The sequence below is a fragment of the Akebia trifoliata genome, chromosome 7, assembly GCF_017979445.1.
Source record: "Akebia trifoliata isolate Shusen 1 chromosome 7, ASM1797944v1, whole genome shotgun sequence".
In the NCBI taxonomy this organism is placed as follows: domain Eukaryota; kingdom Viridiplantae; phylum Streptophyta; class Magnoliopsida; order Ranunculales; family Lardizabalaceae; genus Akebia; species Akebia trifoliata.
The window spans coordinates 833,002-860,742 of record NC_141381.1 but is presented as its reverse complement, the minus strand read 5'-3'; the positions used below and the strand labels follow the sequence as shown (position 1 = coordinate 860,742).

The following is a 27,741-nucleotide window of genomic DNA, read 5'->3' as shown; positions in this document are numbered from 1 at the left end:
ACACTAACTAATTTCAAACTTGCCAAAAAACGAGATGACTCGGCCAAGTCATATGGATCTGGGGTACCAAGCAAGTAGGTCTGTCAATGGATCGGGTCTAGATGGGATTGTGGTCAATCTGGGACCAATACAATGAGGATCGTATTCGATTTGGACTAGAACTAATTATGCAAAACAGGCAAAGCCACTAACCCTAGTTTACGAGACTAAGGAGCAACTGTTCTCTTACTGATCATTTGTGAACAAACCTGTCTCTATAATATTATTCGGTCAACATTTTGAGAATTCCCCACAAGGTCATGATTCTTGTCTCTTGACGCTGGGAAATCACCCAGTCCATTAGTTACCTAGCAAAAAAAATGAGGAAATTTATGAAACTATGGCTCTTCTAGAATTGATGAGTACCCTATCAACTGATTTTTCATCGAGATGATACCCCATAGACTAAACAATCAAAATGTTGGGTACCTTACCTTCAACATTAGAAATGTCGGGCACCCCATCTTTTACTTATTACACCCAAATTTCTTAAATTGTTTATCACCCTATTAAAGATTAAAACATACCATTCAAACATCCTAAACGTTTGGTCCAAGTTATTACAAAGCATTGTAAGGCATTTAAACAATTTCAACAATTGTTTACAATTAGAATTAGGCTCATATAAAATCCTAAATCTAAAAAATAGAAATTTAGAGTTTTTATTGGCACCCCAACTTTTGTTGACAAACCATTTCCCCAAAAAATCGATATGTTGGAAAAAGGGAGAACAATGAATATAAAAGGGTTAGGGGACTTGACTGGGGTATGGCACGCTCGAGTGGAGGAAAATATACACTCAACACTCCCCCTCACTCACCCATAAGGGTGGAAAGATTTGAACCCGTGACCTATACGAACCTAACGCTCTAATATCATGATAAGTTTGGGGGTCCAACTCAAAATCAATTGGCAATGAGTGAAAACGCCCAGGAACTTATAAGAAGAGACAAGGAAATTTGTGTTCGATGTAGGACTACACTCAACACACCCCTGCAAGTATGGGCCGAACTGGGCAAAAGCACATGAAGATATGAATTGGATGAGGAGAGGAGAGGAAGGCCCGTTCTGATACCAAGTTGACAAACCATTTACCCCAAAAAACCAATCTATTGGAAAAAGGGAAAACAATGAATATTAGGTCACGGGACTTGATTGGGATATGACACACCCGAGAGTGGAGGAAAATATACACTCAACTATTACATATTTTCAACCATTGACTTATTTTATTATTTTTAAAGGGGTGCAATAAGTAAAAGTTGGGGTGACAATAGCAGCTCACTAAAATTATCATTTCAGGTGAAACCCCAAAATTAGACGTTGAATTCATAGACGAACCCTGAAATCCACTTAAGCAAATACCAAGTTCATAAAAACAATTGAAATGTAAAGTATCTTACATTCTAAGCTATTGCCGGCCATGAGTTCTTGAAATTATTGGTGACCTTCCGAATCAAGTGAGCATCTACCTATTATTTCCGCATCCGCATTAAACTTGTCTTCCGTTGTATAAGATGCCAACTTTCGCTTTCGCTGCAGCTCCTCCGCATGTCGACACCATAGAGACTTTATCTTTTCTCGGCACCTTAGAATATCTAGGATCTGACTTTAGAAGGTGTTTAGTAGTCAACCAAGAAGTAAGGCAGTCTTCCCAACTTCAGTCACTTCGGTGGCTGCTTCTGCAGTTATAATATCAACTAATAGAGTTTGGAAGTCACGTGCACATCGCTGAAAAGGAAAATCAAGCATTAAATTTATGTTCATTGAATGTCTATTTAAGTTGGCCGAGAAATTGAAATATTTTGACCAGAGTGGCAATTATAGATTCTTGAAGGAATTGATGGAATAGTGGAAATGTGTAAAACTTTAGGACATCATGAAACAAGCATAAAACCTATGTCATCAGATTAAAATTAAAATAAGAGTAGTGCTAATTTGACGTCCCCTTCTGACATACGCCCCCATCACAGAACCATAGATCATTTGCCTCAAGATACACAAGAAAAAGATTTATGATTCTACATATCTCAAGGAAAATGATCCACGATTCTGTGATGGGGGCATCAAAAAATCATTATTCTTAAATATAACCATATGGTATGTGAAAATGACGATTGATAACATTTCGTTCATGTTGGTGTGAGTATCAACGAGTGAAAATTTCCCTATTAAAATGATGGTAACCATCAAATTGGAGTCCGACTTTGAAGCGGCCTAGCAGCTTCAAAATTTTGGAGGAACCCTCCTCGCAACACAACATGTAACCTCTTTTGTTTTTATTTCACCCTTATTTTTCGTTAATATTTGGGATACCTCCCTGAAGAACCACATGTCATCTAAGCAAGAGGGTTCTACCGAAAGTTTAAAGAGGGATGGGCGCTTCAGAGTTTTTTTTCCATAAAATTGAAATTGTTCCACACAAAAAAAGCAAAATAGAAGAGTATGTGATACATGAGGTCACAATTATAGAGATCTTCGAAAACTTATTGCCTCCATCCTAGCTAGGACATTCAAAGAGCGTGTACCTTCAATAATTACAGGATCAACAACATGGTGTAATTAGAAACAATTCTGATATGGAAATCCTAAGAGGTAACATGAAATGGTTGTGGAATTACCTCGTGAAGAACCTTAATGTGCTCCCGAAAGAGCTTTTCTGTGTCAACTTGATCTAATTCAGAGTTAATAGCACGCCTTTGGGGAATTTTCTCCAACTTAGGCTTTGATTCAGTCCAAGATGCCTAAAAAATGCATATGCAGGCACAAAAGTTATATTTAATTAACTCAAAGTAGGTACTAACCAGGAAACTAGAAACTTGGGATTCAATTAGATAGTCACAAAACTCTCCGAATCTTTCAAAAAAAATGTAAAATTCTCCAAATTAGGGCTTAACCGATTAAATCGGCAAATTGATGAATTAATTGTATTCCTCAATTAATGGGGAACATGGGAATAATTTTACCCTTCACCTCCAAAATTTTCATTTTTTACAGGATTTTCATAGAGTTTGAAGATGTTGGGCTTTGGCAAGAAACCCAAAAACATATTTTGTATAATCTCCAGAATTTTGCCAATTTTTCACGTAACTTTCGAACTAACCGAATTGAATCCCCCACTGAATAATAACAAATTCGAATTTTGTTACCATTATTAGCCAAAATAAGAGATTTAATTTGAAGTAATAGACTTCTAAAGAATAAGTGTTTGGTGTGAATCCAGTTTTGTGTGAAACCACAAAAAAAGAAGGGTATTTAATGCCATTTCACAAGTGTTTGCACGGTCCACCAAACATCATTGAACTAACCAAATAAGATTTGGAAACTACCTGAGGATCTTTAATTATTTCTACTAGTAAAGCTTGATAAGAAGCAACTATCTCCTTTCTACAAACTTTTAATCGCACTCTCTCCATTTCTTGCTCATCTCTCTTTCCGCTTCCTCATTTCTCTCTCCCTTTCCTTTAATTTATCCTAACAATCAACAAAAGCACACCAAAATCATGTGCGCTTCCAAAACAAAACAAACAAAAAAAACCAATGACATCTCTTCACCATCGAGAACATACTCGCAACAAAGAGCTCATTCCAACATATCTAGCCTTACCAAAAGAGGATCACAAATTGAAAAAAATTGGATTGTCCATAATACCATTAACTTGAAACCCTCATTTGACATGACCAGAAGTCAACAACTTTGTATTTCAACACCTAATGGAGAGCCTAGAGAAGGTGAAGCGATTTGGCCTTGCATGGCAACACCTAGACAAGTGTCTTTTGCCCCTTTTGATAACACTGATAAAAAAGGAAAGGAACGACAGGTGCCCCTATCTCAACCCTATGGAGCTTTGAAATATGTCGAAAAAGACCCATAATTAGGATGACGAGAAACATGCATTTTTTGCACATACCTTCACCACTTCAGGACAATATCTTCTTTCAAGGACTATTATTCCTTGCAATTTCCTTTATTATTTTAGTCATAATGTATTTATAATCCATCGGTATTTGAATTTATACCAAGCAAGAAAAATATTAATCCTACCGATGTATTCTTTATTTTTTTTTTAGTAGAATTTCTTTGCAGAAAATTATGTTGTGTTGCATATTCATTCTCAAAAGAACTTTCAGTCAACTCAAAGATTTATGTAAAACATTTTTCATATAGTTTGCTAAGTTGGTAAAGTCGATGAGTGTTGATGCCATGATCTATGTTCGAATCATGCCTTCACCTACAAATTTCTAACCTCTATGATGCTACTTATCAAAATATTATAGAGCTATAATATTACATTGTCATAGATTCTAGCTTCAATTTGGAAATATGGCTAGCTCAACAAAAAAAGGGTTCTATGAATAGTGTAGTTATCTTTGTAAAACGGTTATGATTTTTATGTATCTTTGCTTAAACTTATAAGGTCTTATAAAATTGCCTCATTAAGAAAATAATTTTCCTAAGAAGCACACACTAATATTTTTTTTATAATGTTTTTTTGGGTGTCAACAATATCTATAAAGATCATATAATTGACTCACTACACAACCTTGCATAATTCAACATTAGCCCTATGATACATGCACAATTCAATTATAACGTATAAATTGTAAAACCTAGGCACAAAAAAGAATAGTAGCAGCACATTGGCAAAGCATCTCCAGAAGGCACAGCCCCTTTTTTTCTATTAAATAAGCCCAAAAGGAAAGATGTCACCTTCTAGACATATATAAATGAATAGGTGGGAAAAAAAATAGAAAAATGAGCTGATAGAATCAATTATGAATATCAACCTTCGAAACTTTCCAGAAATCCCACAAAGCATGCAAACGATCAAACTAGAACACAAGTTAGATTAATCTTACATTGGACAAGACCAATCATTTGGACCAAAGAGCCCTGTAGGAGCACCAACTGGATGGCCACGACCCCCAGATTCATCACCTCCACGACCCCTCCCACGACCACCAGCACCTCCACCGGTACCAGAGACACCAACAGGCCGAGCACTTCCACAATGGTTGCACACACCACGAAATGCGAAGTTTACATTGGAACAACTACTAGCAAAATGAAACAGAATCCCCTGATGTATCCTCAATAATATATAACACAACAAAAGAGTCAAAAGAGTCTAAAACTAGATGTACAAGAAAGAGCTGCTCACCAATGTCACATAACAGACGTTGAATTTGGACACAACCAGTCTCCTTTTTGTTGCCGTGCTTTCCCTGAAGCATCACCCCAACCTCTACCTCTACCTCTTCCTCCACTCTCATTCATATCACTAGCATCCTCTTGCCCAACAAAATCACCAACCAAACCTGGATCTTCCATCTGATTCATTTGATTCCCCGAGTTATATAATTGATCATCTTTATTCTTTGACTCAGCTATAAATACTCCAATGATACTCCCATGGAAATCCTTGTTGTTGAACCATTCCACGGCAGCCAATGCTGCATGTGGATCCTCATATGTGACAGTTGCATCTCCCTTTGGCTCATTCGTGACTTTGTTTCAGACGAAACATTTCGATACAAACGAAACATTGAAGGATCATTAGATTATTGCATGTTTCTTCTTGGCAAGTTAAAATTCCGAAATGTTTCGTACGAAACGAGATGAAATTTTAAACCATGAATGAGACCTTTGGTTCTTGGTATGGTAAAAAATCGCGAAAGAGGGGGTTCATTGAAAAAATCAATGATTAATGGGTCGATTGCAAAAATCCGCAATTTTTTTAATAAGTCATCAATTATTTAGAAAAAAAAACTCACCGATTTTTCAAAATAGTCAGAAATTCTTTTAATCTATCCCTCTACTTGAATTTTTTGTAGCCTATTCCTCCACCTGAAAATTTCCCAAATTTTTGTGCATTATCCGAATTTAATCAAACTGACCCATGCGAAATAATTTTCAGAATCCAAACTTCGTTGCTATGGTTTCTTGAAATAGTAACCAATTTTGGATTGGGCAAAACAAAAATAATAACTTGAGCAGAGCAATAGAGTCAAAATTCTAATTTTGCAACAACATAGGTTCCTGAACTATATATTATTTTCTGATCCGTAAAACATGATACATTATTGGGACAATTTAATTTAACAAATACATCTGGTTTGAGAAATTTATAATGTCGATTAACAATTTGAGAGACCGCCCAATCTCTCAAATTCTAATTTATTTATTTATTAGGGTTAAGGTTTAAGAGAAACAAATTTCAACAAACAATATACACTGAAATCGATCGATCGATCGATTCGATGTACATCAAGAGAGAAGAAAAAAACCAAACCCTAAAATCAACCTCCTGGATGAGATTCAAATTCCAAAGAAACCTTAATTCTTGCCAAAAAAAAAAATAATTAAATTAAATTAAAGAAAGAAAGTTCGATCCACTCACCTAAAGATAAATCTGCAGACAATACAAAGCACATTGTTGCCATCTCAAAGTTACCCTTGTTTAATATCTGCGAAGATGTTAAATACGTAAGAGAATCCTAGGAATGACTCAGAACTTCTCTACCAAATATAAGAACAAGTGATGAAGTCGAATAATAAGGAAAAAAAAAAACAAATATGAAAAAAGAAAGAAGAGAAAACTCAAACATCCCAGTTCAAACCTTGATACCACATGAACTCCAATCCTCTTTGCTGCTAGCAACTTGCATCACCTGTGCAAGTGAGTCATCAAGTAATCTAACTTGGACAAGGCACAGCTTCTTCCAATAGTCAAACATAGGCTTCGAAAATCTTCTGTATTCTCACAAATCCATAACCTTTGCCTTGTACGTTTTATAGCAACGTTCCAATTGCTTAAGTTCAGATCAAAGGATGTTGTGTTTGGCCTTACCAAATTTTGTGAAACTTGGTGCAGCGGAGTCAAGCACGTCTTGCTCCTTCATATAAACATAGATTACTCTCAATTGATTTTTCAGAGGAGATGTGCCAAAAAAATTGTACATCAATACATCCTGCAAAAGCAACAAAATGTAAGAAGACATGATCTAAAAGGAAAAAAGTTACAAAAATTGATTAGACCAATATTTGAACTGAGCTAACATTTTATGCCACATTGCAAATGAAAAATCAATACATGTATGTCTTGGACATGAAAATGGGATTTATCCTAGAAATGAAAAAATCAATCACCTGAAACTCTAGGCCCTTGCACTCAAGTATTGTCAAAACAAGGGTGAAACCCCAAAATTAGGCGTTGAATTCATAGACGGACCCTGAAATCCAATTAAGCAAATACCAAGTTCAAAAAACAATTGAAATGTAAAGTTTCTTACATTGTAAGCTATCTCCGGCCATGAGTTCTCCTTGGAACTATTGGTGCCCTTTCAGAATCAAGTGAGCTTCTACCTATTGTTTCTGCATTAAGCTTGTCTTCCGTTGTATGAGATGCCAACTTTTTCTTTCGCTGCAGCTCCTCTGCATGTCGACACCATAGGCAATGCACGACTTTTTCTCAACTATTAAAGAAAATATGGGAGTCAGAGATTCAGTCCATGTCTCTCTATGTACCCTAGTCGTACTTACAGAAAAGAAAACAAAAACACATAGCTATATATACATATATATATATATATATATGGGATTTCTTCTCTGATTGGACCACTGTTATCATCAGATTTTTTTTATCTTCATTCTTCTTTTAATGATTTTCTCATTTTTCTTTTATATGATTTAACTTCAATTTTGAATTACAAACTAGTTTGTTTGTTAAATCAGATTTCTACTTAGAATGACTAGAGTGGTTGAATAATTGGGACAGTGCACGTTCCAAAATACTTACCAATCCCTGTTTTTTCAATGTGTAATATATATTTAAATTTTAAAATGGTAAGCTTTTACACTAAAATACCCTAAATACTCCCTACCCATGTCCATTAATTGTAGGGGCAGAACAGATGCTCAAATTCAAAATGGAAGTTTATAGATGTATTAAAAGGTGGAAGTTTATAGATGTATATTTAAATGATTATTATCTATTAAAAGGTGGTTCAATTCAACAGATGCTCAAATGCTCAACCACAAAATCATATCTTATATATATCACAACCATTTAAAGTATTAGAAAACAATATAAAATATGAAATTACGTTGGTTAATTAGGCTGACTTTTCAAAAGCTTCGCCAAGATTTCAAAATATCGGTTGAGTCATCCCAGATCACGAATGATTCAATTTGACTTTCTCGCTTGGTTGACTCCAAGACCGAGATGACATTCTTAATTTATCTCAACCTCTTTAATGAATTTAAAATATAAAAATGAAAAAAAAAATGCTTCATAATGCTTAGTCTTTCCACATTAATGGGTTTAAAAGTGTAGTCACATTTGAGAAATTTCTATAGACCTATCATGACCATCCAACATCTCTATATATTTAACACAAAGAAAGCTCTTGTAACCACAATTCATAAGTTGATAAATAACAACCATTTTTTAACACCATCGATCAACATGTTGTCAAGAAATAAAATCTAAAAGTGAAGAATTTTACCAATGAAACTCTATCCTTGGGATGTGTTTGATCTTATAATTCTCTGGGCCTCCATCAGGGCTCAACTTCCGTGCAAGATCATCGTGACAATTGGGCATATTCAATTTTTGGAGTGTGGTGATTAATTGCAAACCTTCGGGGAGAGTTCTCAAACTCCAACAATGAAAGTAGAGGAACTTCAAGCTTGGAAAAGATCCTTCTTCAAGTTCCGTCCATTCAATTAGAGAATGGGATATAATTTTGAGAGTCTCTAGACTAGGAAACCCACCAGACCTGCAGAATTCTCTACCAATATACCTTGCTTCATAGGCCTCATAGAATTCAAGAAATTTCAAGTTAGGAAGAGACTCAAGGACAGAAGCTGGGTTCTCGAGTATATTAGAAAACCGTAAAACTAAGTGAGTGAGGTTTTTCATGGAGCTGAACCAATCAGGCATTTCCAGTAAGCACCCTACTAGACGAAGCTTTTGAAGGAGAGGCGGAGGCGAGAATGGTTCCAAAGAAGGTAGCAACTCTTCTTTGCTGTAACAATAGTCGTTCCAAGCTGTTGCTGATAGAGATAAGGAGAGAAGTCCAGTCATCTTCCTTATAGAAGCATATAACTCACTTGCATCTTCTTCCCCCAACTGAACAATTCCAAGCTCTCTGATTTGGGTTAAGTTACTTAGCTCACTGGCAATGCCATCACCGACGTATAAAATACTCAAAGTCTGGAGGTTCGTCAATCGCCTTATCCCTATAAGGGCCAAAGTTCGTTTCGGCTCAAAAATGTATCTGTTTATTTTACAATTAAGGTGCCTTAATTGTAAGAGATTCAGAATTCCACTTGGTAGATCTTTCAACGGAGGACAATCAATATCCAAAGTTTGGAGATTTCGAAGATTGCCTATACTCTCTGGAAGCTTCTTTAACTTATGAAATGTCAATTTTAGATATCTTAGGTTTATCAGATTTCCCACTTCTTCTATCATGATGCTCTTACTTCCTTCATAATTGAGTCTTAACACTCGCAACAATTTCCAATTATATAATTTCATTTCCAAAGGATTTGAAATAAATAGAGATCGAATTGATGAGATATGGATATTTTCCAAGTTGACTACTATTTCTTTGTCGTAGATACGTAGGTGACGAATATCCTTAATGTACAAATATGCATCTCCTTTTGCAACACAGTGATGATATGGCTTGGGAACAGAGCAGAGAAGAGAGTCGGGCAGATATTCATTTTGAACTTGAACCATACCTAGTTCAATTAACTTGTTGATATTGCCTTCGACAATATCCTCCATTCTCTCTCCTCCTGGAATTTCTTCGACAATATTACCTTCGGCCATCAATAGTTGAACCAAATCGTATTTATATGTACACCTACTTTGAATGTAAAAGCAAGAGTACATGAAGCAGGATTTAAGGTCTATCGATAAAGTAATAAATTTATTTATAAAAGAATTTTCACCTTCATCATTAATAATGGCATTATGTTCGATTGACATTGACGCAATTGAAGTATCCAGCTGAGACTTGACACCCAGAATTTCAACGAAACATTCGTTGATAATTCTCAATTCACATCCGAGCAGAGCAGCAGCCACTATCCGATCTGAGTCGCTCAAACCATCTTTGCTATTATTAGTCATCTGAATGATGAATAGATTGATACAATCATCAGCGTCATGGATGGTTTCTTTGAACCTAACCAACCAATTGTGAATCAATTCTTTCAATTCAATGCTTATTATGTTGGACATGGCACTGAAGTAATCGATTTGAACGAGTTCGCTATGAAAAGGTTGAATATGAGAATTTAGATGTGAAAGTTGGGACTTAAGAAGTAGGATTTCATCTTCTAGGCCACCAAATATTTCAGACTCCTCACGTAATAGTGAATTTAATCTCCGAAGGAAAATGGTTGCCACAACTTCTTCCATTAATTCTCTCTTTAATTATGTGAAAAAACAAATAAAATCAAAGCTCTTAGAGGTTTAAGAAAACAAGAAGCTCTTGATTGTTTAAATAACTAAATAGCATATGAGATAAGAAATACATGGACGTCATTGGAGTCAAGTCTTATCCACCTCTCTCTCTTTTTCTAATGCCATTATTGTATCTTCTTTCTCAATAGAATACCAAAACTAACCTCGTTGTCAAAGGAAGAGAAAGTAAAACATTAACTCACTTCTTTCAAATAGAAATGCCATGTCACTCCAAATTTTACTTAGGCCTTTTTAACATTTACCTTAAAGTGCAATACAAAATTGGATTTTGTATGGAAAATACCATTTAAAAAATATTCTTTTACCAATACCATTTTACTTATTGCATCCGTTAAGTTGTTAATAAAACCATTTTACTTATTACATCTCAATTTCTTAAATTATTTAAGAAAACAAGAAGCTTTTGTTTTATTTAAATAAGTGATAGATGGGATAAGAGATGGACACCATTATCGGAGTCAAGGCCTTCTCCATCTCTCTCTCTTTTTCTAAAGCAATTAATGTACCTTCTTTCTCTAGAGAATACCAAAATCGACCCTATTGTTGGTGGAAAAGAAAGAGAAAACAATGCATGCAATTGGGGTACGAGATTGGGTACACTACGTGAAAATCCAAATTTTAACCCAAAAAAATTGATGGTCCTGGCCCGTCAATTTTTAACGCCAAAAATCCGCGGCCTTCGGACCACGTTTCCCATCTCGCGCTCGATCTCTCACTCTCATTGTCTGTCTCTCGATCTCATCTCTCTCTCTCTCTCTCTCTCTCTCTCTCTCTCTCAATCATCGATCGATCGACCTCTCCATATCTATCTCTCACAGTCTCTTTCGATCGATCGACCTCGCTCTTTATCTCTCTCTATCTCGATCGATCGACCTCTTTATCTCTTTCTCACAGTCGTTCTCTTGATCGATCGACCTCTCCATCTCTCTCTCTCTCTCTCTCTCTCTCTCTCTCTCACACACACACACACACACACACAGTCTCTCTTTCGATCTATCTCCGTCGATAGATCTCATCTCCCACTCTATTTGATCGATCTCTCTTTCGATCTGTCTCCCTCAATAGATCTCTCTCACTTTCATATCTTTCTGACGCAATCGCAATCGGATTTGAAGTCTCTAGGGTTTCGATTTCTCTCACGCAATCAGATTGAACTCTCTAAGGTTTTGATCTCTGTCACAATCCATCGTCTTAGATTGGAAGCTGAGTTTCTGCTAAGGTGTTCTCACTCTTCAAGGTATGATCAATTGTAAATCTTGATTTGAAGAGAATCGACTGTAAATTCGATGATGATTTGTTGGTTTACTAGTGCGTCTTACGATTCAATATATCTTCGATTCTTTTAGTGAGTCATTTTGTATTATTTTGATGTTTTAATGGTGGATTCTATGAGGATTATGAGGGTTTGGATATGAAATTGTAAGATTATTCTGTTTTGTTGAGTTTTTGAAGGTATATGAGGTGGAAAGTTGGGTTTTTGGTTAATTTTTGTCGTACAATGAACATCTTTTAGTGTTTTCAGGTGTTTGTTGATCTTCTAAAGCAATCGGTTGGTTCTATTTTTTGTTTCTGTGAAATTGGTTTCCAAATGTTGAATTAGATGGTCAGATTCTTGAGAAATCATAGTCATGTAGATTGTAGATTGGACTTTTGTTATAGGTTTCATCAAAGTGTATAATCTACCTAGTTTCATGGACAAAAGAGAATAAAAAGAACTGTTGGGGATAAAAATATATAATTTTTTCTTCCTTTGTTAGTCTTCTTTAATCCAATTTAGTCATATAGGTAGTTCAGTTATTATGGTTAAGCTTCACTTTAAATCTTTCACACTTTTTTCAACTGGTAGTTATGTTGATTTGAGCCAAACATAGAAGGTCATGGTTTCTTTTTGTCCATCTTTTGATGATTTTAACACCATGTCTTCTATTCATTTCTGAAATGCCACATTAGACAAAAGTCAGAAGAATATACAAGTGACTCTGTTTTTATTAGATGTACAAGTATTTTTTATATTCCTAAAATCTATATTTATTTATCATATTGTGCAAGTTATGAAAAAGCTCTAGGTGCTCATTTGAACCTGGGCATTGAATGAAGAAACAAGTGACATATGGAAATACTCTTTAAACTTAGCATCAACATCCAATTTCATCAGTGATAGATTCTGAGATTGGCCAAGTGAGTTGTATCTCAGCTGTGAACATTTGCCAGGCCAACAATATCCTTGACTTTGTGCAAATGAGTGGGAAGCCTTTTAGTTGAAAATTCCAGATGCCTCCTTTGCAAATGAGGCACAGTTGTTGATTGATGATTAATCATCTTACATGTAACCATAATTTCAAAGTATTATTAGTCATTTTTTGGCAAGGGAATCAATTCCATATTTGGTTTCTATAAACGCCTCGTAGGAGTCTGTTGACCTTATGATCTATCGCCCCACAATCACCATTCAAACTCATTACTATGATATGTGAATACTTGAGTCTTTTTATATTTTATTTTAACATGGCTTGCTTCTAGAATGATCTATAATCTATAAAGATGGGGAGATTGAATACAATCCATTCCATATAATTTTGGATGATGAAGGGGAGGTGTATTTTTGGTTTGCTATTTGCAACAGACAATATAGGTGATTCCTTTCTCTTTTTCCCAATAGATACATTCATGCATTCATACAAACCCTCCATGTATATGTACATATGACTGTATTAGTTGTAATTGAGTTTTAATGCTCATCTTAGGTTGTGTACGGCCTACAATTTGGGGACTAGGCGTGGCACATTTGTGTTTGAAATGGTTTCCACATTTGAGAAGGCTTTTGGGAAAGTGAGTATTGTCTTGGTGTTCCAACTATAACTTTTGTTTATTTACAATGTAAGCATGGTGACACGGGTACTTGACAATCCTCTCCAAACATTCACAGGGCACATAAATGTAAAGGTGCTCATCATATTGAATTAAGATTCTTGATTCTCATAGTGTAAATTTGTTTCTTCTATGACTGTAGTTCAAGTTTGTTGCCAATGTATCTCTGTTAATTTGTTATATTTTTTAAACTTGTTGGAGGTTACGGTGACACGTATCTGATAATAGCTAGAAACTTGACATTACTGTAACTACTACCATAAATTTTCAACTTCCTTTCCTATTTTTGCCTAATATTTGTTATATTTTTCATCATTTACTCATTTATTTAACTTCTCTAGTTTTATTCAATTTCCTAATTTATTTGTTTGAATTGGCATTGTTAAATCTTTGATTTTGTGATGTGGGGAACTAGATTATTAAGCTTGTGTTTAGTTTGCTTGGGTATTGTTAAATCTTTGGTTTAACATTCTCTTGTTATTATTGGTGTAGCGAGCTTTGCTTGACAAGGATAAATCTTTTGAGCCATTCAGACAACAAGCTGAAGATTTCATGTGCAGCATTCTACCAAATTCTCCCTCTTCAACTACCCAATACACAGCAGGTAAGAATTACTCTATCATGTGCTCAAGTTATACTTTAACAAGTTTTTAGTTTTAATTTTTAAATCTACTCTAGAATAAAGTGAACTTGGTCTTTTTCAGCACATTGTTCATAGCCAGTTGAGATGGGATACAGTTTGTTCTTGAGGTCACTAATTGGAAATGATTAGATAATATAGTTCACATGGATATTCAATGTTGACATCTTCATGTAAATTAAAATTAAATAATTTTTCTTTTTTCAGTGCTTACGTATTTGGAGAAGATGTAAGCTTTGGTGGGGTTTTCCGGTGCACAATAGGATTGACCGATCGATTTGGTAAAAACAGGGTTGTTAATACACTTCTTTGCAAACAGGTATTGTATGACCTCATTAGCTTTAGCTGTAGTAAAAGTGTTTATTAGAGGCAGTTGATATGGAGACTATTTCTTCAACACATTTGCATTGGTGTGAATTGGGATGGACAGTTATGTCTGCATGTGTGTTCAAACTTTTTAATTCGACTTGGGTCACTTTTAGTTCAGTGTGATTGGGTTCAAATTTTATTGTTCCGTTCTGAATATTTATGCAAGCACAAGTCCTTTTTGTCATGTAATGTTGTGAACCATGAGTATTGCCTTGTCAGAAGTTATTGTTCATTAGTAAAATTATTTTGGACCTTTTGTCTTATTTATTGTTGCCTACTTGCCTTCATGTGTTGCTTCTGTGTGTGTGTAACTGCCACATGATTTGGCATGACGAGCATGACGATGACACAGTGAATCTGCTTGGGTGGGTGTCTTGTGTGTGTTGCAGGGTTCATGTCGGCAACATATGTTGCCCTTCATATGTCCTTAATTTTCGAGCAAACATTACATTTGCAGGCCAAAGATGGGTCTTGATGTGGTTTGGATCTGTCCATTGCAGCTGGCTCTGCCTATCGTACTGAGGTTGTTCGGTCCTGTAATTCACAAAGACCAAATGAGGACCTCCGTTGATTTTATATATTGACCAAAGTACATATTTGGGTCGCATGGACTGCTACACTGGCCCAAGTGACACCTCAATCCTCTAGGATTTTAAGCATTTAAGTGGTGGAGGGGAGATGATCCTGTACTCCCTGGATTGGCCCGCTACCAAATAAACAGTCTTATCTTGTTGAACACGTGACGTATTTTCTTGGTACCCTATCACATACATGCGTTGGCCCACACCTTGATGAATTTTCATTAAAAACAAGAAATTAGATACATATGTGGTGTCTAAATACATTTTGACAATGTTGGTTGGGTAAGTCTAATTATAAATTTTATGTTTGATTGTATGTAGAACTTTAAAAGAAAGTGGTTTGATGGACCACTAAAATTCAGTGGTACAAGAAAATGTGTTGAAGAATGGCTGAAAATTTTAAACATTGTAAAGGCTCATTTTCATTATATAGTATTTTTGGGGGTCTACAGAATTGAAGGTTTGTTCTATTTTGGAGCTAATGGCTACGGTTCTTATACTTTTCTTTCTCTAACTGTTCCCTCAAATTTGGCCTTGATTCTGTGTAATTGTTCTTCCAATTTGGTGCCTGACTTCTGCCCTCAATCTTTCATTATAAAATATGAATGTACACACAAAGGTTTCCTTGAATATATCAATCAACCAACTGTCCCTGCACCATGGAATCTAGTTTTCACAAGTGAGCTGGTATTCCATTAACATTGTCTGTATTTCTTTTTGCAAATTTACAATATATATCATTGTCTATATTTCTTTATGCACTTTTCACTATGTGAAAAAGGCTCATATTTGACGGTCTTAGCCCGTCAAATTTTGAGAAATTTGACGGACCCTCCCGTCAAATATGCCCGTCAAATATTCTCTTGTAGAATTTTTTTTTTGACGGCCCTGGACTATCAAATTATTGGAGAATGGACTTTAAAAAAAAAAAAAAAAAATCCATAGAGTATGACCGTCAAATTTGGAGGTTTAACAAACAATAACACGGTCCTCTAATTCACCAATCACAATGAACAAAATAATATAAAAAAAAAAAAAAAAAAAAAACAGAAAAACAAAAAACAAAAGATCAAAAAGTTAATATACATGTAAACCTCTTTATTAAGATCGAAAATTCTGTCGAAGCTACAAATAACTGACAATAAAGCAGTATATGATATATATACAGCATTTTAATTCACACTCCTGATTTAATTTAGAACACGAAACACAAACAATTGACGATACCAAGAACAAGGATGGAGTATCCAACAATATGGTGGTAAAAATTCCAGTAAATCCTGTACTTGTGCTCCTTCTTTGGCCTTAGGAACAATGCGAAAATCTGCACAACACAAAGAATGATAAACTCGTTATGATTGATTAAGAAAATGTGCCTAAAATAAGAAACAATGAACAAATTTGGAACGTCTCGTTAAAGCAAATGTATGTGCCACAGTAAAAGTCTCTGTCCTGAAGATAAGGGCATCTACCTGATGATGATTGCCTCCAACATTATAAAGCAATGTTGATTCAGCAAAGCTTAGCATCTCCATTGCTATTCTCACAAAGGAAACCCCCCAAGAGCTAAGACCATTTTCTTCCTTTCTTCAAAAAAATGCAGGCACCAACATTACTCACTCAGAAAGACAGCATGTTGGCTAATTATGTCCCTGTATTTGTCATGTTACCAGTAAGTATCATTTAAACTTTGGAACGTAAGCATTTAATATTTACTATATGCTAAGGTTGGTCATGAACATATATCATCAAATACTAATGTTGACATGTTTTTTTGTTTTTGTTTTTGTTTTGTTTTGATTATGTAATTGGGTGTTGTGGAATAGTTGGGTGTGGTGACAGTTGATAATGTTTTTGAAAACAAAGACGAAATTGAGAAACAACTCAAGCAACTAGGGGTAGATGTTGATGGGGTCATGGTGGATGTGTGGTGGGGTGTAATAGAAGCCAAGGGTCCTAAGCAATATGATTGGAGTGCTTACAGGGGCTTATTTCAAGTAGTTGAAGAATGTGGGCTGAAATTTCAAGTGATGGACATGCAGAGAAGTGGAACCCATTACCAAAAAGAGTAAAACAAAAGGATCTTCCAGAGTAAAAGTGGTAGCTTATATTTGGAGGGGAAAGCTCACTTCAACACAATCTCCTGCCTTGGCTACAATTCTTTTGATCAACACATCAAAACCATTTTCCTGCACAAAGTAACTGAATGATGTCATTTCGAAGGGCTTTATCACATATATCGCACGAATAAGGCTGCATAGTAAAGTTGCATATTTTACCTGCAGGCCTGGGGGAGCCTTGAAGATCACTATATCTGTAACATCACGGTTTTTGAAAAAATATGACACCTGAAACATTAATAACAGAAGGAAAAAAATCAGCTTCAACATTTACACTCTCTGGTCAAATTGTTGCTGTGAACAAGCAAGAAATAATGATACTTATTTAAACTAGGACAGGATTTGAGAACAGACATTAATGGCTATTACATGAAAAGCATTCCCACTAAAGCAGGAAAAAAAAATTTAACGAAAAAGTGATGTATGCAAATAGCTCTATGAAACAGGTAATTCATATGCTGGCCCAAAAACCAATGATATAGGAACACTGTAACTAACTAACCTCCTTTCCGTAAAAAATTGGGAACCCGTGTTGCTTGCTTTAGAACAATAAATATTAAAAAAATATATGGACAACAAGCACTACTTGAACTTTGACTACGTGTGCGTGCGACTTTGGGTGACTCCCAATCCACAACGCTATCCCGTTCCTATGATGACAACGATTGGAATTAAAACACATCGGGGATTGACAATCCGATTAGGAATTCGGAAAGCTAGGTTTTAAAACCATACGATTCAGATTTCAGAAGTTTAAGAACTAAGAAAAAGAGAATCATCACACGAAGTTTAAGTTTTAAGATGTGTACCTGAGGCAGGACAAGTCGTTAAATAAGCTTCATCGTTGCAAAAACAAATCGGTTCATTTGAAGTCCAATTGTAGCCACAATGTCCTCCAGATTCGATGCAATCCCTAGAAAACGTTTTGTTCATGAACCACTGCACATCAAACCCTTGGTTCAGAACCTCACCCAGACTAGATTCATTGATCCTAAGTGCCTCAAAAGATGATAGAAGAACTGGAACCAAAACACTAACATTACACTTCCCTAAGCCATCAATTACTGGAATTGGACCAAACCCAATCACATAAACATCACTAATAACACCATTAATTGAACAAGTAAAATTGGGGGCTGGTGGTGCAGCTATAGCTATAATCGAGCACCCATAGAACAGAGTAAGGTTTTGATCACTTGATGGGTAATCAAAGAGAGTAAAATTGAGACTAGTGTTTAAGGATTTTTGACTCATAAAAATCAACTTAGAAACAAAGCTTACAATTATTTGACTCATAAAAATCAACTTGTGACTTTACTCAACTTAGATCGATGAGTTTTAAAACATGTACAAGGATCTATGCATATACTTACCACTAGCTTGTCGTTTCTTCAGGTTTCGGTCCATTAGGCTCAAGGTGAAATCCACAAGCTGTTTTCTACCAACAGAATGTCTTGATGAATCAGCCAAAGCTAAAAACATAGAAACACTATTTCCATTTCCCTCACCATGTCCATTTGGATAGAGCTCAATCTTCCTACAAAATATATACCAATTAATTGAAAACAAATTAAATTAAATAGTACTAATATGTATGTATGTATACCATTCGTGATTTCCAGCCATGAATGCTTCAGATTCCAAATGACGTTGCTTAAATCTTTTTTCATCTAAAAGGTTATCAATCTTCCAAGTGTGCTTATTAGTTCTAGCTCCCTTTATCATCGAGAGACACTCTCCTACGCCTCTACTTCTTTCCTTGCAGACAAAAACCTCTGCTCCAAACACACACACATCATCTACAAGGTATCCATTAGAAGGATCATTGAAAGTTCCTAGTGTGATGAATTTGTCAAAATCCCATTCAGTCTTCATCGAATATCAAGAGCTTTTCAATGAGATGCAAACTTATGGCCAAATTCCAAATATCATCACATACAATACATTGTTGGATGGGTTGTGGACAAACAATTACCTTTTCGAGGCTATGAAACTATTTAATGAGATGGAAAACAATGGATTGAAAGCTGATATTGTAACTTATGACATCATTATAGATAATTTATGCAAAACTGGGAACATAAATGCGGCAAAGGAATTCTTTTGCAATCTTTCAACCAAAGATCTTCGACCTGACACTATAACATATACCACAATGCACAACGGTTTTCTTAAGGGAGGAATGTTGAAAGAAGCTGAAGATTTGTTCATGACAATGGAAAAGAAGGGTTCTATTCCAAATGATGTTACATTCAATATCATGGTTCAAGGATTGATCCAAAATAATGCTATCCCTAAGGCAACACATTTTCTCAATGAAATGGTTGAGAGAGGCTTCTCAACAAAGGTTAAGGCTAGTGTGCAAAAATCTTAGCCCACATTTCTTTGGGGAAGCTGGGAAGGGGTGGTCAGTAGCAGTTAATTTCCTAGAAGAAAGATACTAATCCAATTTCTCTTCTTGTATCATCTACATTGGTATTTACCAGTCCTAATTTATCCATGCAAAGCCGACTGTTGTTCATCCATGGGAAATGGTTTCATGGATTTTGAAGTATATATCAAATTGATGGGAGATTTGGTTCCATGTTTCAGAATTAGAGACCTATTGATGTATTTGACTGATAAAAGACACCATCAATGCGTCCCCATTGTTTTGCTCAGAGTATGTCTAAAAAGCATATTTTAGATTCTTTCAAAATTGAATGGCCAGTGCCCTGTTAATAGGACTCACTTTCCACCCAATGAGACAAGGCAACAAAGAGCACTGAGGATATGTCTGATTCCTCAAGGTTGTACTTGTGAGTTCTGAAAAATTAATAAAAATTGTACTACTCTGAGTTCTGAAAATTGAACTGGTTTAATTACAAATCCAATGTAAATTGGAGTTGTAGAGAACTCTTAAAACTCCATGACTTTGGTCAATTTAGACTCATTGGATTATTACTCTCAAAGACGTTGGAGAGCTACAACTATATTAAGTGGTGCATTCCAAACATGGATAGATATAGCAACTTCTGTAAATTGCCAAGTTTGGCTTTCAATTCTGCTTCCAAAGACAGGTACCACTTGGTGCCACAAAAAAAAAAAAACAAACCTTTTCCACACGTTCTGGTAATTGGGCTAGAAGTTGTGTTAAGAGCAAGCAGGATAGCATACACCTGCGTTCATTTCCCATCATACTTCTTCTATCATTAAAAACATGCTTACACACACACAAAAGAAAAAATAGTGCCTATTGTATTTGTAGGGGGAAGAAATGATAAGTACACGGGGGCTAGCAAATAATTAACTGCAACTATAGACACCACAGAAGTAGCAAATAATTAATGTTATGTTACCAATGCCATGCTGCCTATGATAATCAAACATCAAAGTTTCAGCTACACGCTTCCCCTCATCATAGCAACTCCTAATTCGTGCAACACATCATAGTATCCTTCAATGTCAAGACAACACATCATTATACCTGAAATTTGATCATTTCTGTCAAAATTTACTGTTCACCTAGATATTTCATGAATCAATAGTGATTGCCATTGAAATGTATACAAAAATAAACTATCAGCTAAATTTGATATTGGCCCTTGTGGAAGTGGAAATAGTTCAGTATATTTTGTGGAAATATGTCGAAATTCAATACTATGATCCTTATAAATGGGTGAAATAACATGTCAACAACATTATCAAAATTGGATGATACACTACACAGGCACAAAGATACTTGCAAAAGACATAAATTTACATTTATCATAAAAGTGGTAAAGGAAGGCAGAATTCACCACCATGCAAAAAATTAAATAAAATAAAAAATAAAAACAAATAGTCTACTGCAAGTAAGAATCAATATTGCAGCAAAAGATGAATGCACTGACAGAGCTGTGAAATAGAATCATGTGGCTTAAATTTGGAAACTAGAGAGGGTTAGCACTTCATGTACAAGAGAAAATACATAAATGCGTACCTTTACAGCATTATATTTGTAGAAAATTGGGGAAACAGGGCAAGCAAGATGGTATATCTTATCAACTTCTATTAACAGTGGCTCTGTGATGTCTACAAGAAGAGTAAATACAAAATTATCAGGGGATGAGCAAAAATTAAGAAAATAATCATTCACCTTAAGAAAAATTCCTGAAACTCGAGACATAAGGATGAAAAAAAAAAACCCTTACAATGACACGAATTTGGGTGAAGACAGTAGAGGATATAAGTAAACCATTTTGAGCGAAACATAATAACAAGAAGCAGGAAGTACAAAACATTAATAAATCCAGAGAAAATAGCTCTAGAGAATTGCTAGATCCAACCTAGATGATTTATCCCTCAAAACCATTTACGAAAGTTAAAACGTAGTGGGAACATGTATCTTCTTATTCACCAGCTAAGTTTAATTTAATCTTTTTGAAGTGGATCTAAATAAAACTGGAATTTTAAATGCACTTTTATTCCTCTGCTTCATTCTACCAATAGAAGAAAAAGAAGAATATGATGATGGAATGTTTGTATTTGTAAGATAAGATTGGCACCACAACTAAAGCATATACTCTAACTGGATGTGATATGCTATTTTGTACAGTGAAATATAAGTTAAGAGAAGGAAGTACCATGCCGAATAAGCTCAAATCTTGGATGACCAATCCATTTTTTGAGGTTGTCTTTTGAGCCAGTGAAGTAGTTATCAGCAACAATAACCTGAGAAAGAAGACAGACCCCTACTATAAATCTTATGGAAGAAAGATACTCCATTTGTCTAAAAGATTAGACACATATCAACTCATCTACCTACTTTTTTGGCATTAGTATTTGCATACTACAAGTTTTATTTTTTATTTACCTAAATATTTTATGCGGGAGTGATATCACCCAACACTTGGGTGATATATAACAATCAAACAAAGAAAATAATTATGAAAATAAAGAAAATTAAGAGTATCTCATTTTTTCATTTTCCATCAATCTATCCACTAGGTGAGAACCAATGAATCCGGCGCCCCCAGTAACCAAAATTCGCATATTGGACTATCATCACAATTAGAGTACTCATTAGATCATGTAAATAACTAAAAATAATTCAACGAAACATTTTATGTTTCAAAAAGCACCAAATACCCATGATCCATTTTCCCAAACTATGACATCTCACTTGAGCATATAAGTTAGTAAATGTTGTGCACAAGAAACAAAACAATAACAACCAATTTAAACTTAAAAGAGGAAACCTGAGGAAAATTCAAAAACATTCCAATGTATGGAGTCATGGAAAACAAGTGACACACTTAGAGGCTAGGAAGAATCATCTGGTGTCGTTTTCCCTGAAAATCTCATAGGGTACTACAGACTAGTTCACAAGGCTGATTTTTAGTGAGAATATTCTCCTCACTAAGAAGGTCACTTCCATCACAAATATCAGCTCATTCTTAAACTTATCAACCTCATCAATTGTGAACTTAAAGTAGATTAGGATTTCAATAGTCCAGATTCTTTTAAATTATATGTTTGATATGTTACAATGAGCTATTTTAAAAAATTGAAGGTGAAATAGGCAGTCACAAGGTTAGAAGTGTTGGGTTTTTTTTTTCGAGAGGATGGTTTCCTCTCCAAAAATCAACAAACAGAACTCCTAGTCCTATGAGAAATGAACTCAAGGTTAAGGGTGAAATGTGCAATACAAAATGTTCAATTTGTGCTGATATATATGTTGTGATATATATATATAGAATACAAATAGAATAAAGAGCAGAGAAAGATACCCCTTTGACATTGTTGATGTCAAAATGTCTATCCAAGGGGAGCTGTTTGATCTTGTTAGGAAAATTTCTCTCAAAGTTGTTTAACTATCAGTTGAAAAAAGTGTGAAAGATTTAAAGTGAAGCTTAACCATAATAACTGAACTACTCGTATGACTAAATTGAATTTTTTTCAAGAACAAATGCTGGTTTCCTATGACTAATCCACTTGTAAAGGAAATATATAAGAGATCAGGGACTGTAGAATCCCACATCACAAAGTCCATTGGGACAACTTGTATCAAATGGGAGACACAAAAAAGGACAAGAGAGAGAGAGAGAGGCAAGTTACCTTAGCTCCAGGCAGAATATATATAGTTCTTCCTAGTAGAAGGCAATTACATACAGAAAACATAATGAACTGAATTTTGAAAACTACATCAACATCATCCATACTCTATACAGATATTGGGTGAACAATGGCATTTGCTTATTTGGGAATTAATCTCATATCAACCACCATCCATTTGCTTGCTTTATGTGTTAAGTCAAAATACAAAGCAATTCAAGTTTGCACTGCAATGAAGGCCACAAGTCTCCTAAACTCAAATAGAGAAAAAGGAAAAAAATTCAAGAAACAAAAAGTGATCAATTGGATTTTTTTTCCGGTCAAGAGGATCAGATCTTAATCTCCTAACAAACCAAGAGCTTTCACTCAAAATAACCAAAACTTACAAATATCAATTAACAAGGATAATTACATTCTTATTTGAAAAATGATTTCATTTAATCCATACCTTCAATTATAAAATCAATATGTGTGTGTGTGTGTGTACGTGTGTCCATTAAAGAAGACTAACAAGGGAATAAAAAATTATATATTTTTACCCCCAATAGTTCTTTTTATTCTCTTTTATCCATGAAATCAGGCAGATTACACACTTTGATGAAACCTATAGCAAAATTCCAATCTACAATCTACATGGCTATAATTTCTCAAGAATCTGACCATCTAATTCAACATTTGGAAACCAATTTCACAGAAACAAAAAATAGAATCAAACCAATTGCTTTAGAAGATCAACAAACACCTGAAAACACTAAAAGATGTTCATTGTACGACAAAAATTAACCAAAAACCCAACTTTCCACTTCATATACCTTCAAAACCTCAACAAAACAGAATAATCTCACAATTTCATATCCAAACTCTCATAATCCTCATAGAATCCACCATTAAAACCATCAAAATAATACAAAATGAATCACTAAAATAATCGAAGATAGATTTAATCGTAAGACGCACTAGTAAACCAACAAATCATCATCGAATTTACAGTCGATCATACCTAGAAAAGTGAGAATATCTTAGCAGAAACTCAGCTTCCAATCTAAGACAACGGATTGTGACAAAATCGAAACCTTAGAGAGTTCAATCCGACTGCGTGAGAGAAATCGAAACCCTAGAGACTTCAAATCCGATTGCGATTACGTCAGAAAGATATGGAAGTGAGAGAGATCTATCGAGGGAGACAGATCGATCGAGGGAGAAACTGTGAGAGAGAGAGAGAGAGATGGAGAGGTCGATCGATCAAGAGAGTGACTGTGAGAAAGAGATGAAGAGGTCGATCGATCAAGATAGAGAGATATAAAGAGCAAGGTCGATCGATCGAGAGAAACTGTGAGAAAAAGACAGAGAGAGACTGAGAGAGAGAGTGTGTGAGATGAGATCGAGAGAGTGAGAGAGAGAGAGAGACTGTGAGAGAGACAGAGACAGAGAAAGAGATGAGATCGAGAGACAGACAATGAGAGAGTGAGATCGAACGAGGATGGGAAACGTGGTCCGAGGGCCGCGGTATTTTGGTATAAAAAATTGACGGGTCAGGCCCATCGATTTTTTTGGTTAAAATTTCGGATTTTCACGTAGTGTTTGATGTGGACATACTTTGTTTTTTCTGTGCTATTCATGCGGACTACCAAACAGGTGCACCGTGTACTGGTAGACATAGTTTCTACTTCTGCAAATTCGACACCGGGTCTTGGAAGATATCCTCCGTTTAAGAGAGAGATAGTTATGCATTATATGGTTGGGAATTTCCATCGATGCTTCTTATTTTTGCTGCATTGGATGTGTTTAAGAACGAAGCAAAGAAGATGGTGGTTGCACTAGTTGATATGGAACATGCTTTTGTTCCTCCCCCAACACTTCATCGGTTTAGTGCAGAGGAGGTATGCTCAATAATTATTTGTTATATATATATATATATATATATATATATATATATATATCCAAACTGTTTCATGATAATATCACTTTGATTTTTTATTTCTTTTAGTCAATTCCATGTCGATAGTTTAGTGTTGACATGATCCCAATTGACACAGATAATTGTTCCAGGATTTTTAGTTATGTTGACAGGGGCCATCTAACATACCTTAAGCACAATCAATCAAGAAATGGTTTTTAACAATATATTGATGTGTTATAAGTAAAAGTTGGTGTGTTAATAGAATCTCTCTTTTAATTTTTAATTTTTAATTATACCCACCAAGGAATTAAAATTTTAAAATAGAACAAAATTAAGAAAAAAAGATTGAATTTTACCGATTTTTGCTAGTTCTTTCAGGAATTTGTGAACCTCAGCTGAGCTCTTCTTGATTCCTGATTCCTTTCTTTCCTTCACCAAAGTCTGTTTAGAAGATAAAATCAATTATAAGTCTCTCTGTAACTGTAAGACCAAAAGCAAAGGAAAAAAAAAAAAAAAAAACTGACCTTGATTTCAACCGAAGAAGCTTCATAGATTTCAACAACTTTGGCTTGGATCTCAGTCTTTTTGTCTTCAAATTCCTTGTTTATTCCCTCCTGTCATACATATTAGCCAAAAAAAAAAAACAATAGATGGTTTAGTCTACGCTTTCTTTTTTTCTTCAACATTTACTTACTGTAGCACTTTCACACCAGAGGCTGGTTTGGGTGAAATGAAGCTTCTCACATGTGGAAATGCTAGAAATTAAGTAGCAAGGTAATGATACAATCTCTGCTGAATCTCAACTTGTACGCTTTGTCATCCGACCTTTTGCCTTGTTGGGTGTGCTTGCATGGCAGGTCAAAAAACCCCTTATAAAATATATATATTTTTTGTTGGGTGTGCTTGCATCGCAGTATTGTATTTGTTTATTTAAATTGGGTTATTTTATTTTGCATCATTTGATATTTGCCAATTTCTGCATTTACAATCTGTTTTCAGACTTTTGTCCACAGTCTAGAAGCTTACTATTAAATGGCATATGATTGTTATAGTCACTGATGAAGGAATTTTTGCTTGGGTTGTGGAAAACTACTCCCTTGGAACTCTTGAAGGTGGTCTCCAACAAACAACAGGGATAATTGAACTTGGTAGGGCATTTGCTTAGGTTTAGTTTCCTTGTCTTTACTTTTTGCTCGATTACTTGTTCATAAAAAAAAAAAAAAAAAAATATATATATATATATATATATATATATATATATATATATATATATATATATATAATATAGAACCATGTTCTAGCACTTTTGATAATATATTTCTTACTTTTTAACATTTGTGAATAAAATCTAACTATGTTCTTTTATTACTTTGGGTTGATATTTCGATAGATCAAATCTTTTTCGTGTAGGTACGAGAGCGCTATTAGGATTTCTTTCAAAACAGTAGCAATGTGGGGGGGGGGGGAATCCAAATCTTGAGGAAAATAAGAGGACGCGATAAAACGGAGAGAGCAGAAGAGATCAAGGGCATCACGACCATTTGCTTCTAACTGTGTTTTATTTCTAAACAATTATGTGACATAATTTCATTTGTAACTATCCAATTGTTTCAATTAGAGCTTGTTTAGTAATGGAATTTTAATATATAATATGAATTTTGAGTTGTTTAGTTTAATTTGGAGTTTGTTTTATGATTTTTGTTTTGTTTGTTATTTTTCTGATTTTTTTATATTATTATTTCATTTATTGTGATTGGTGAATTAGAGGACCGCCTATTGTTTGTTAAATCTCCATTTTCGATGGTCATATTCTATGGATTTTTTTTTTTTTTTGAAACCCATTCTACAAGAAAATATTTGATGGTCCAGGGCCGTCAAAATAAAAAAATTCTACAAAAGAATATTTGACGAGCATATTTGATGGGAGGGTCCGTCAAATTTCTCAAAATTTGACGGGCTAAGACCGTCAAATATGGGCTTTTTTCACATAGTGCTTGATCTGTTTTGGTATCTCCTCTAGCGGAACAATATCCCAAATCTTCAACACTTGAGTATACAATGTCAACTATGCAAATAACATATAGGCCTTCAACCTTGAATTGTTTGACAAGCTGCAACAAGTTTTCACACATAGTGTCTACATTCCTCTTTTGTGGGCGCCAACCACTCCAAAGTCTCTGCAATAAATCTGGGAATATTGGAATAAAATAGAAGACAATTTTGAAAACCTATATAAAAGAAAAATACAATAAATTATGGAAAAAAAATTAGAACAAATCTTCCACTATTGAAGACAAAATTACCTTCCACTTTGCACTTTTGAAAATATGCTACCCCCCTTAAGCAAATGATCCAACTGATCGGGCTCTTTCTTGACATTTAATATTTCTATGGCGATGTCCTTATCTTCGTCTGAGTTAAAGAAACAATGATGGTCCTTTGCATCACGGACTAATGCTACCCAAACAGACACACTGTTAACAAGAGTTGTTCCATTTCCCAAAATCCAAAGACAGTGCCTGCAAAGCCAAGAATCCAATATTGAAGTAAATAGAGACAACTAGGTAATCAGCTTGGCAAATATCTATTTAAGAAGCACATAATCCATACTTAGCCCTTGTCAAAGCAACATTAGTGAGTTGAC

The 27,741-nt window shown here is 34.9% G+C and overlaps 2 protein-coding genes and 1 long non-coding RNA gene across 32 annotated transcripts in view; 1 reads left to right on the top strand and 2 right to left on the bottom strand.

Moving 5' to 3' along the window:
- The window catches only part of LOC147397857 (putative disease resistance RPP8-like protein 4), a 54,987-nt gene extending 44,430 nt beyond the window's left edge, over positions 1-10,557 (bottom strand). Inside the window, exons 1-10 of one of the 20 annotated variants that reach the window (XR_015179643.1) lie at positions 8,548-10,556; positions 7,190-7,515; positions 6,661-7,011; positions 6,441-6,507; positions 5,815-5,887; positions 5,202-5,547; positions 4,900-5,097; positions 3,369-3,513; positions 2,661-2,783; positions 1,316-1,770 (exon numbers count right to left, since the gene is read on the bottom strand). Coding sequence is in view for 1 of the 20 variants with exons in the window: in XM_086446908.1 (XP_086303034.1) it covers positions 8,548-10,478 (1,931 nt within the window). In the remaining 19 variants the exon portion in view is untranslated. Of the gene's footprint in view, positions 1-165; positions 348-1,315; positions 1,771-2,660; positions 2,784-3,368; positions 3,514-4,899; positions 5,121-5,201; positions 5,548-5,814; positions 5,888-6,440; positions 6,508-6,660; positions 7,012-7,189; positions 7,516-8,547 lie in introns of those variants that run through there. The other 19 variants (XR_015179646.1, XR_015179645.1, XR_015179654.1 and 16 more) reach the window with 19 other exon arrangements.
- A 500-nt stretch (positions 10,558-11,057) lies between these two features.
- Positions 11,058-26,783, top strand: LOC147397855 (uncharacterized). 6 transcript variants are annotated; one of them, XR_015179632.1, is made up of 8 exons: positions 11,060-11,781; positions 13,289-13,373; positions 13,905-14,016; positions 14,260-15,681; positions 24,833-25,077; positions 25,811-25,871; positions 26,097-26,245; positions 26,508-26,783. It is a non-coding gene; the product is annotated as an uncharacterized LOC147397855 (long non-coding RNA). The 6 variants fall into 6 exon arrangements; XR_015179629.1 differs by having other exon boundaries at positions 11,063-11,781; positions 26,150-26,245; XR_015179630.1 differs by having other exon boundaries at positions 11,116-11,781; positions 14,260-14,371; positions 26,150-26,245.
- LOC147397856 (uncharacterized) lies at positions 16,074-24,589 on the bottom strand. Of its 6 annotated transcripts, none has more exons than XR_015179627.1 (9): positions 21,727-22,448; positions 21,084-21,175; positions 18,729-20,588; positions 18,496-18,659; positions 17,932-18,141; positions 17,282-17,350; positions 17,132-17,204; positions 16,475-16,654; positions 16,074-16,326 (listed from the first exon to the last, which is right to left on the bottom strand). XR_015179627.1 is itself a non-coding variant. In XM_086446904.1 (8 exons), exons 4-7 carry the CDS (start codon positions 18,995-18,997, stop codon positions 17,325-17,327), a joined length of 669 nt encoding a protein of 222 aa, XP_086303030.1. In that variant the 5' UTR covers positions 18,998-20,588; positions 21,084-21,175; positions 21,727-21,814; positions 24,198-24,589; the 3' UTR covers positions 17,063-17,191; positions 17,282-17,324. The 6 variants fall into 6 exon arrangements, 3 of the variants coding, with proteins under 3 accessions (XP_086303030.1, XP_086303032.1, XP_086303031.1); XR_015179626.1 differs by having other exon boundaries at positions 16,075-16,326; positions 17,132-17,191; XR_015179628.1 differs by lacking the exons at positions 16,074-16,326; positions 16,475-16,654 and adding an exon at positions 17,709-17,772 and having other exon boundaries at positions 17,063-17,191.
- Positions 26,784-27,741: the final 958 nt, after the last annotated feature.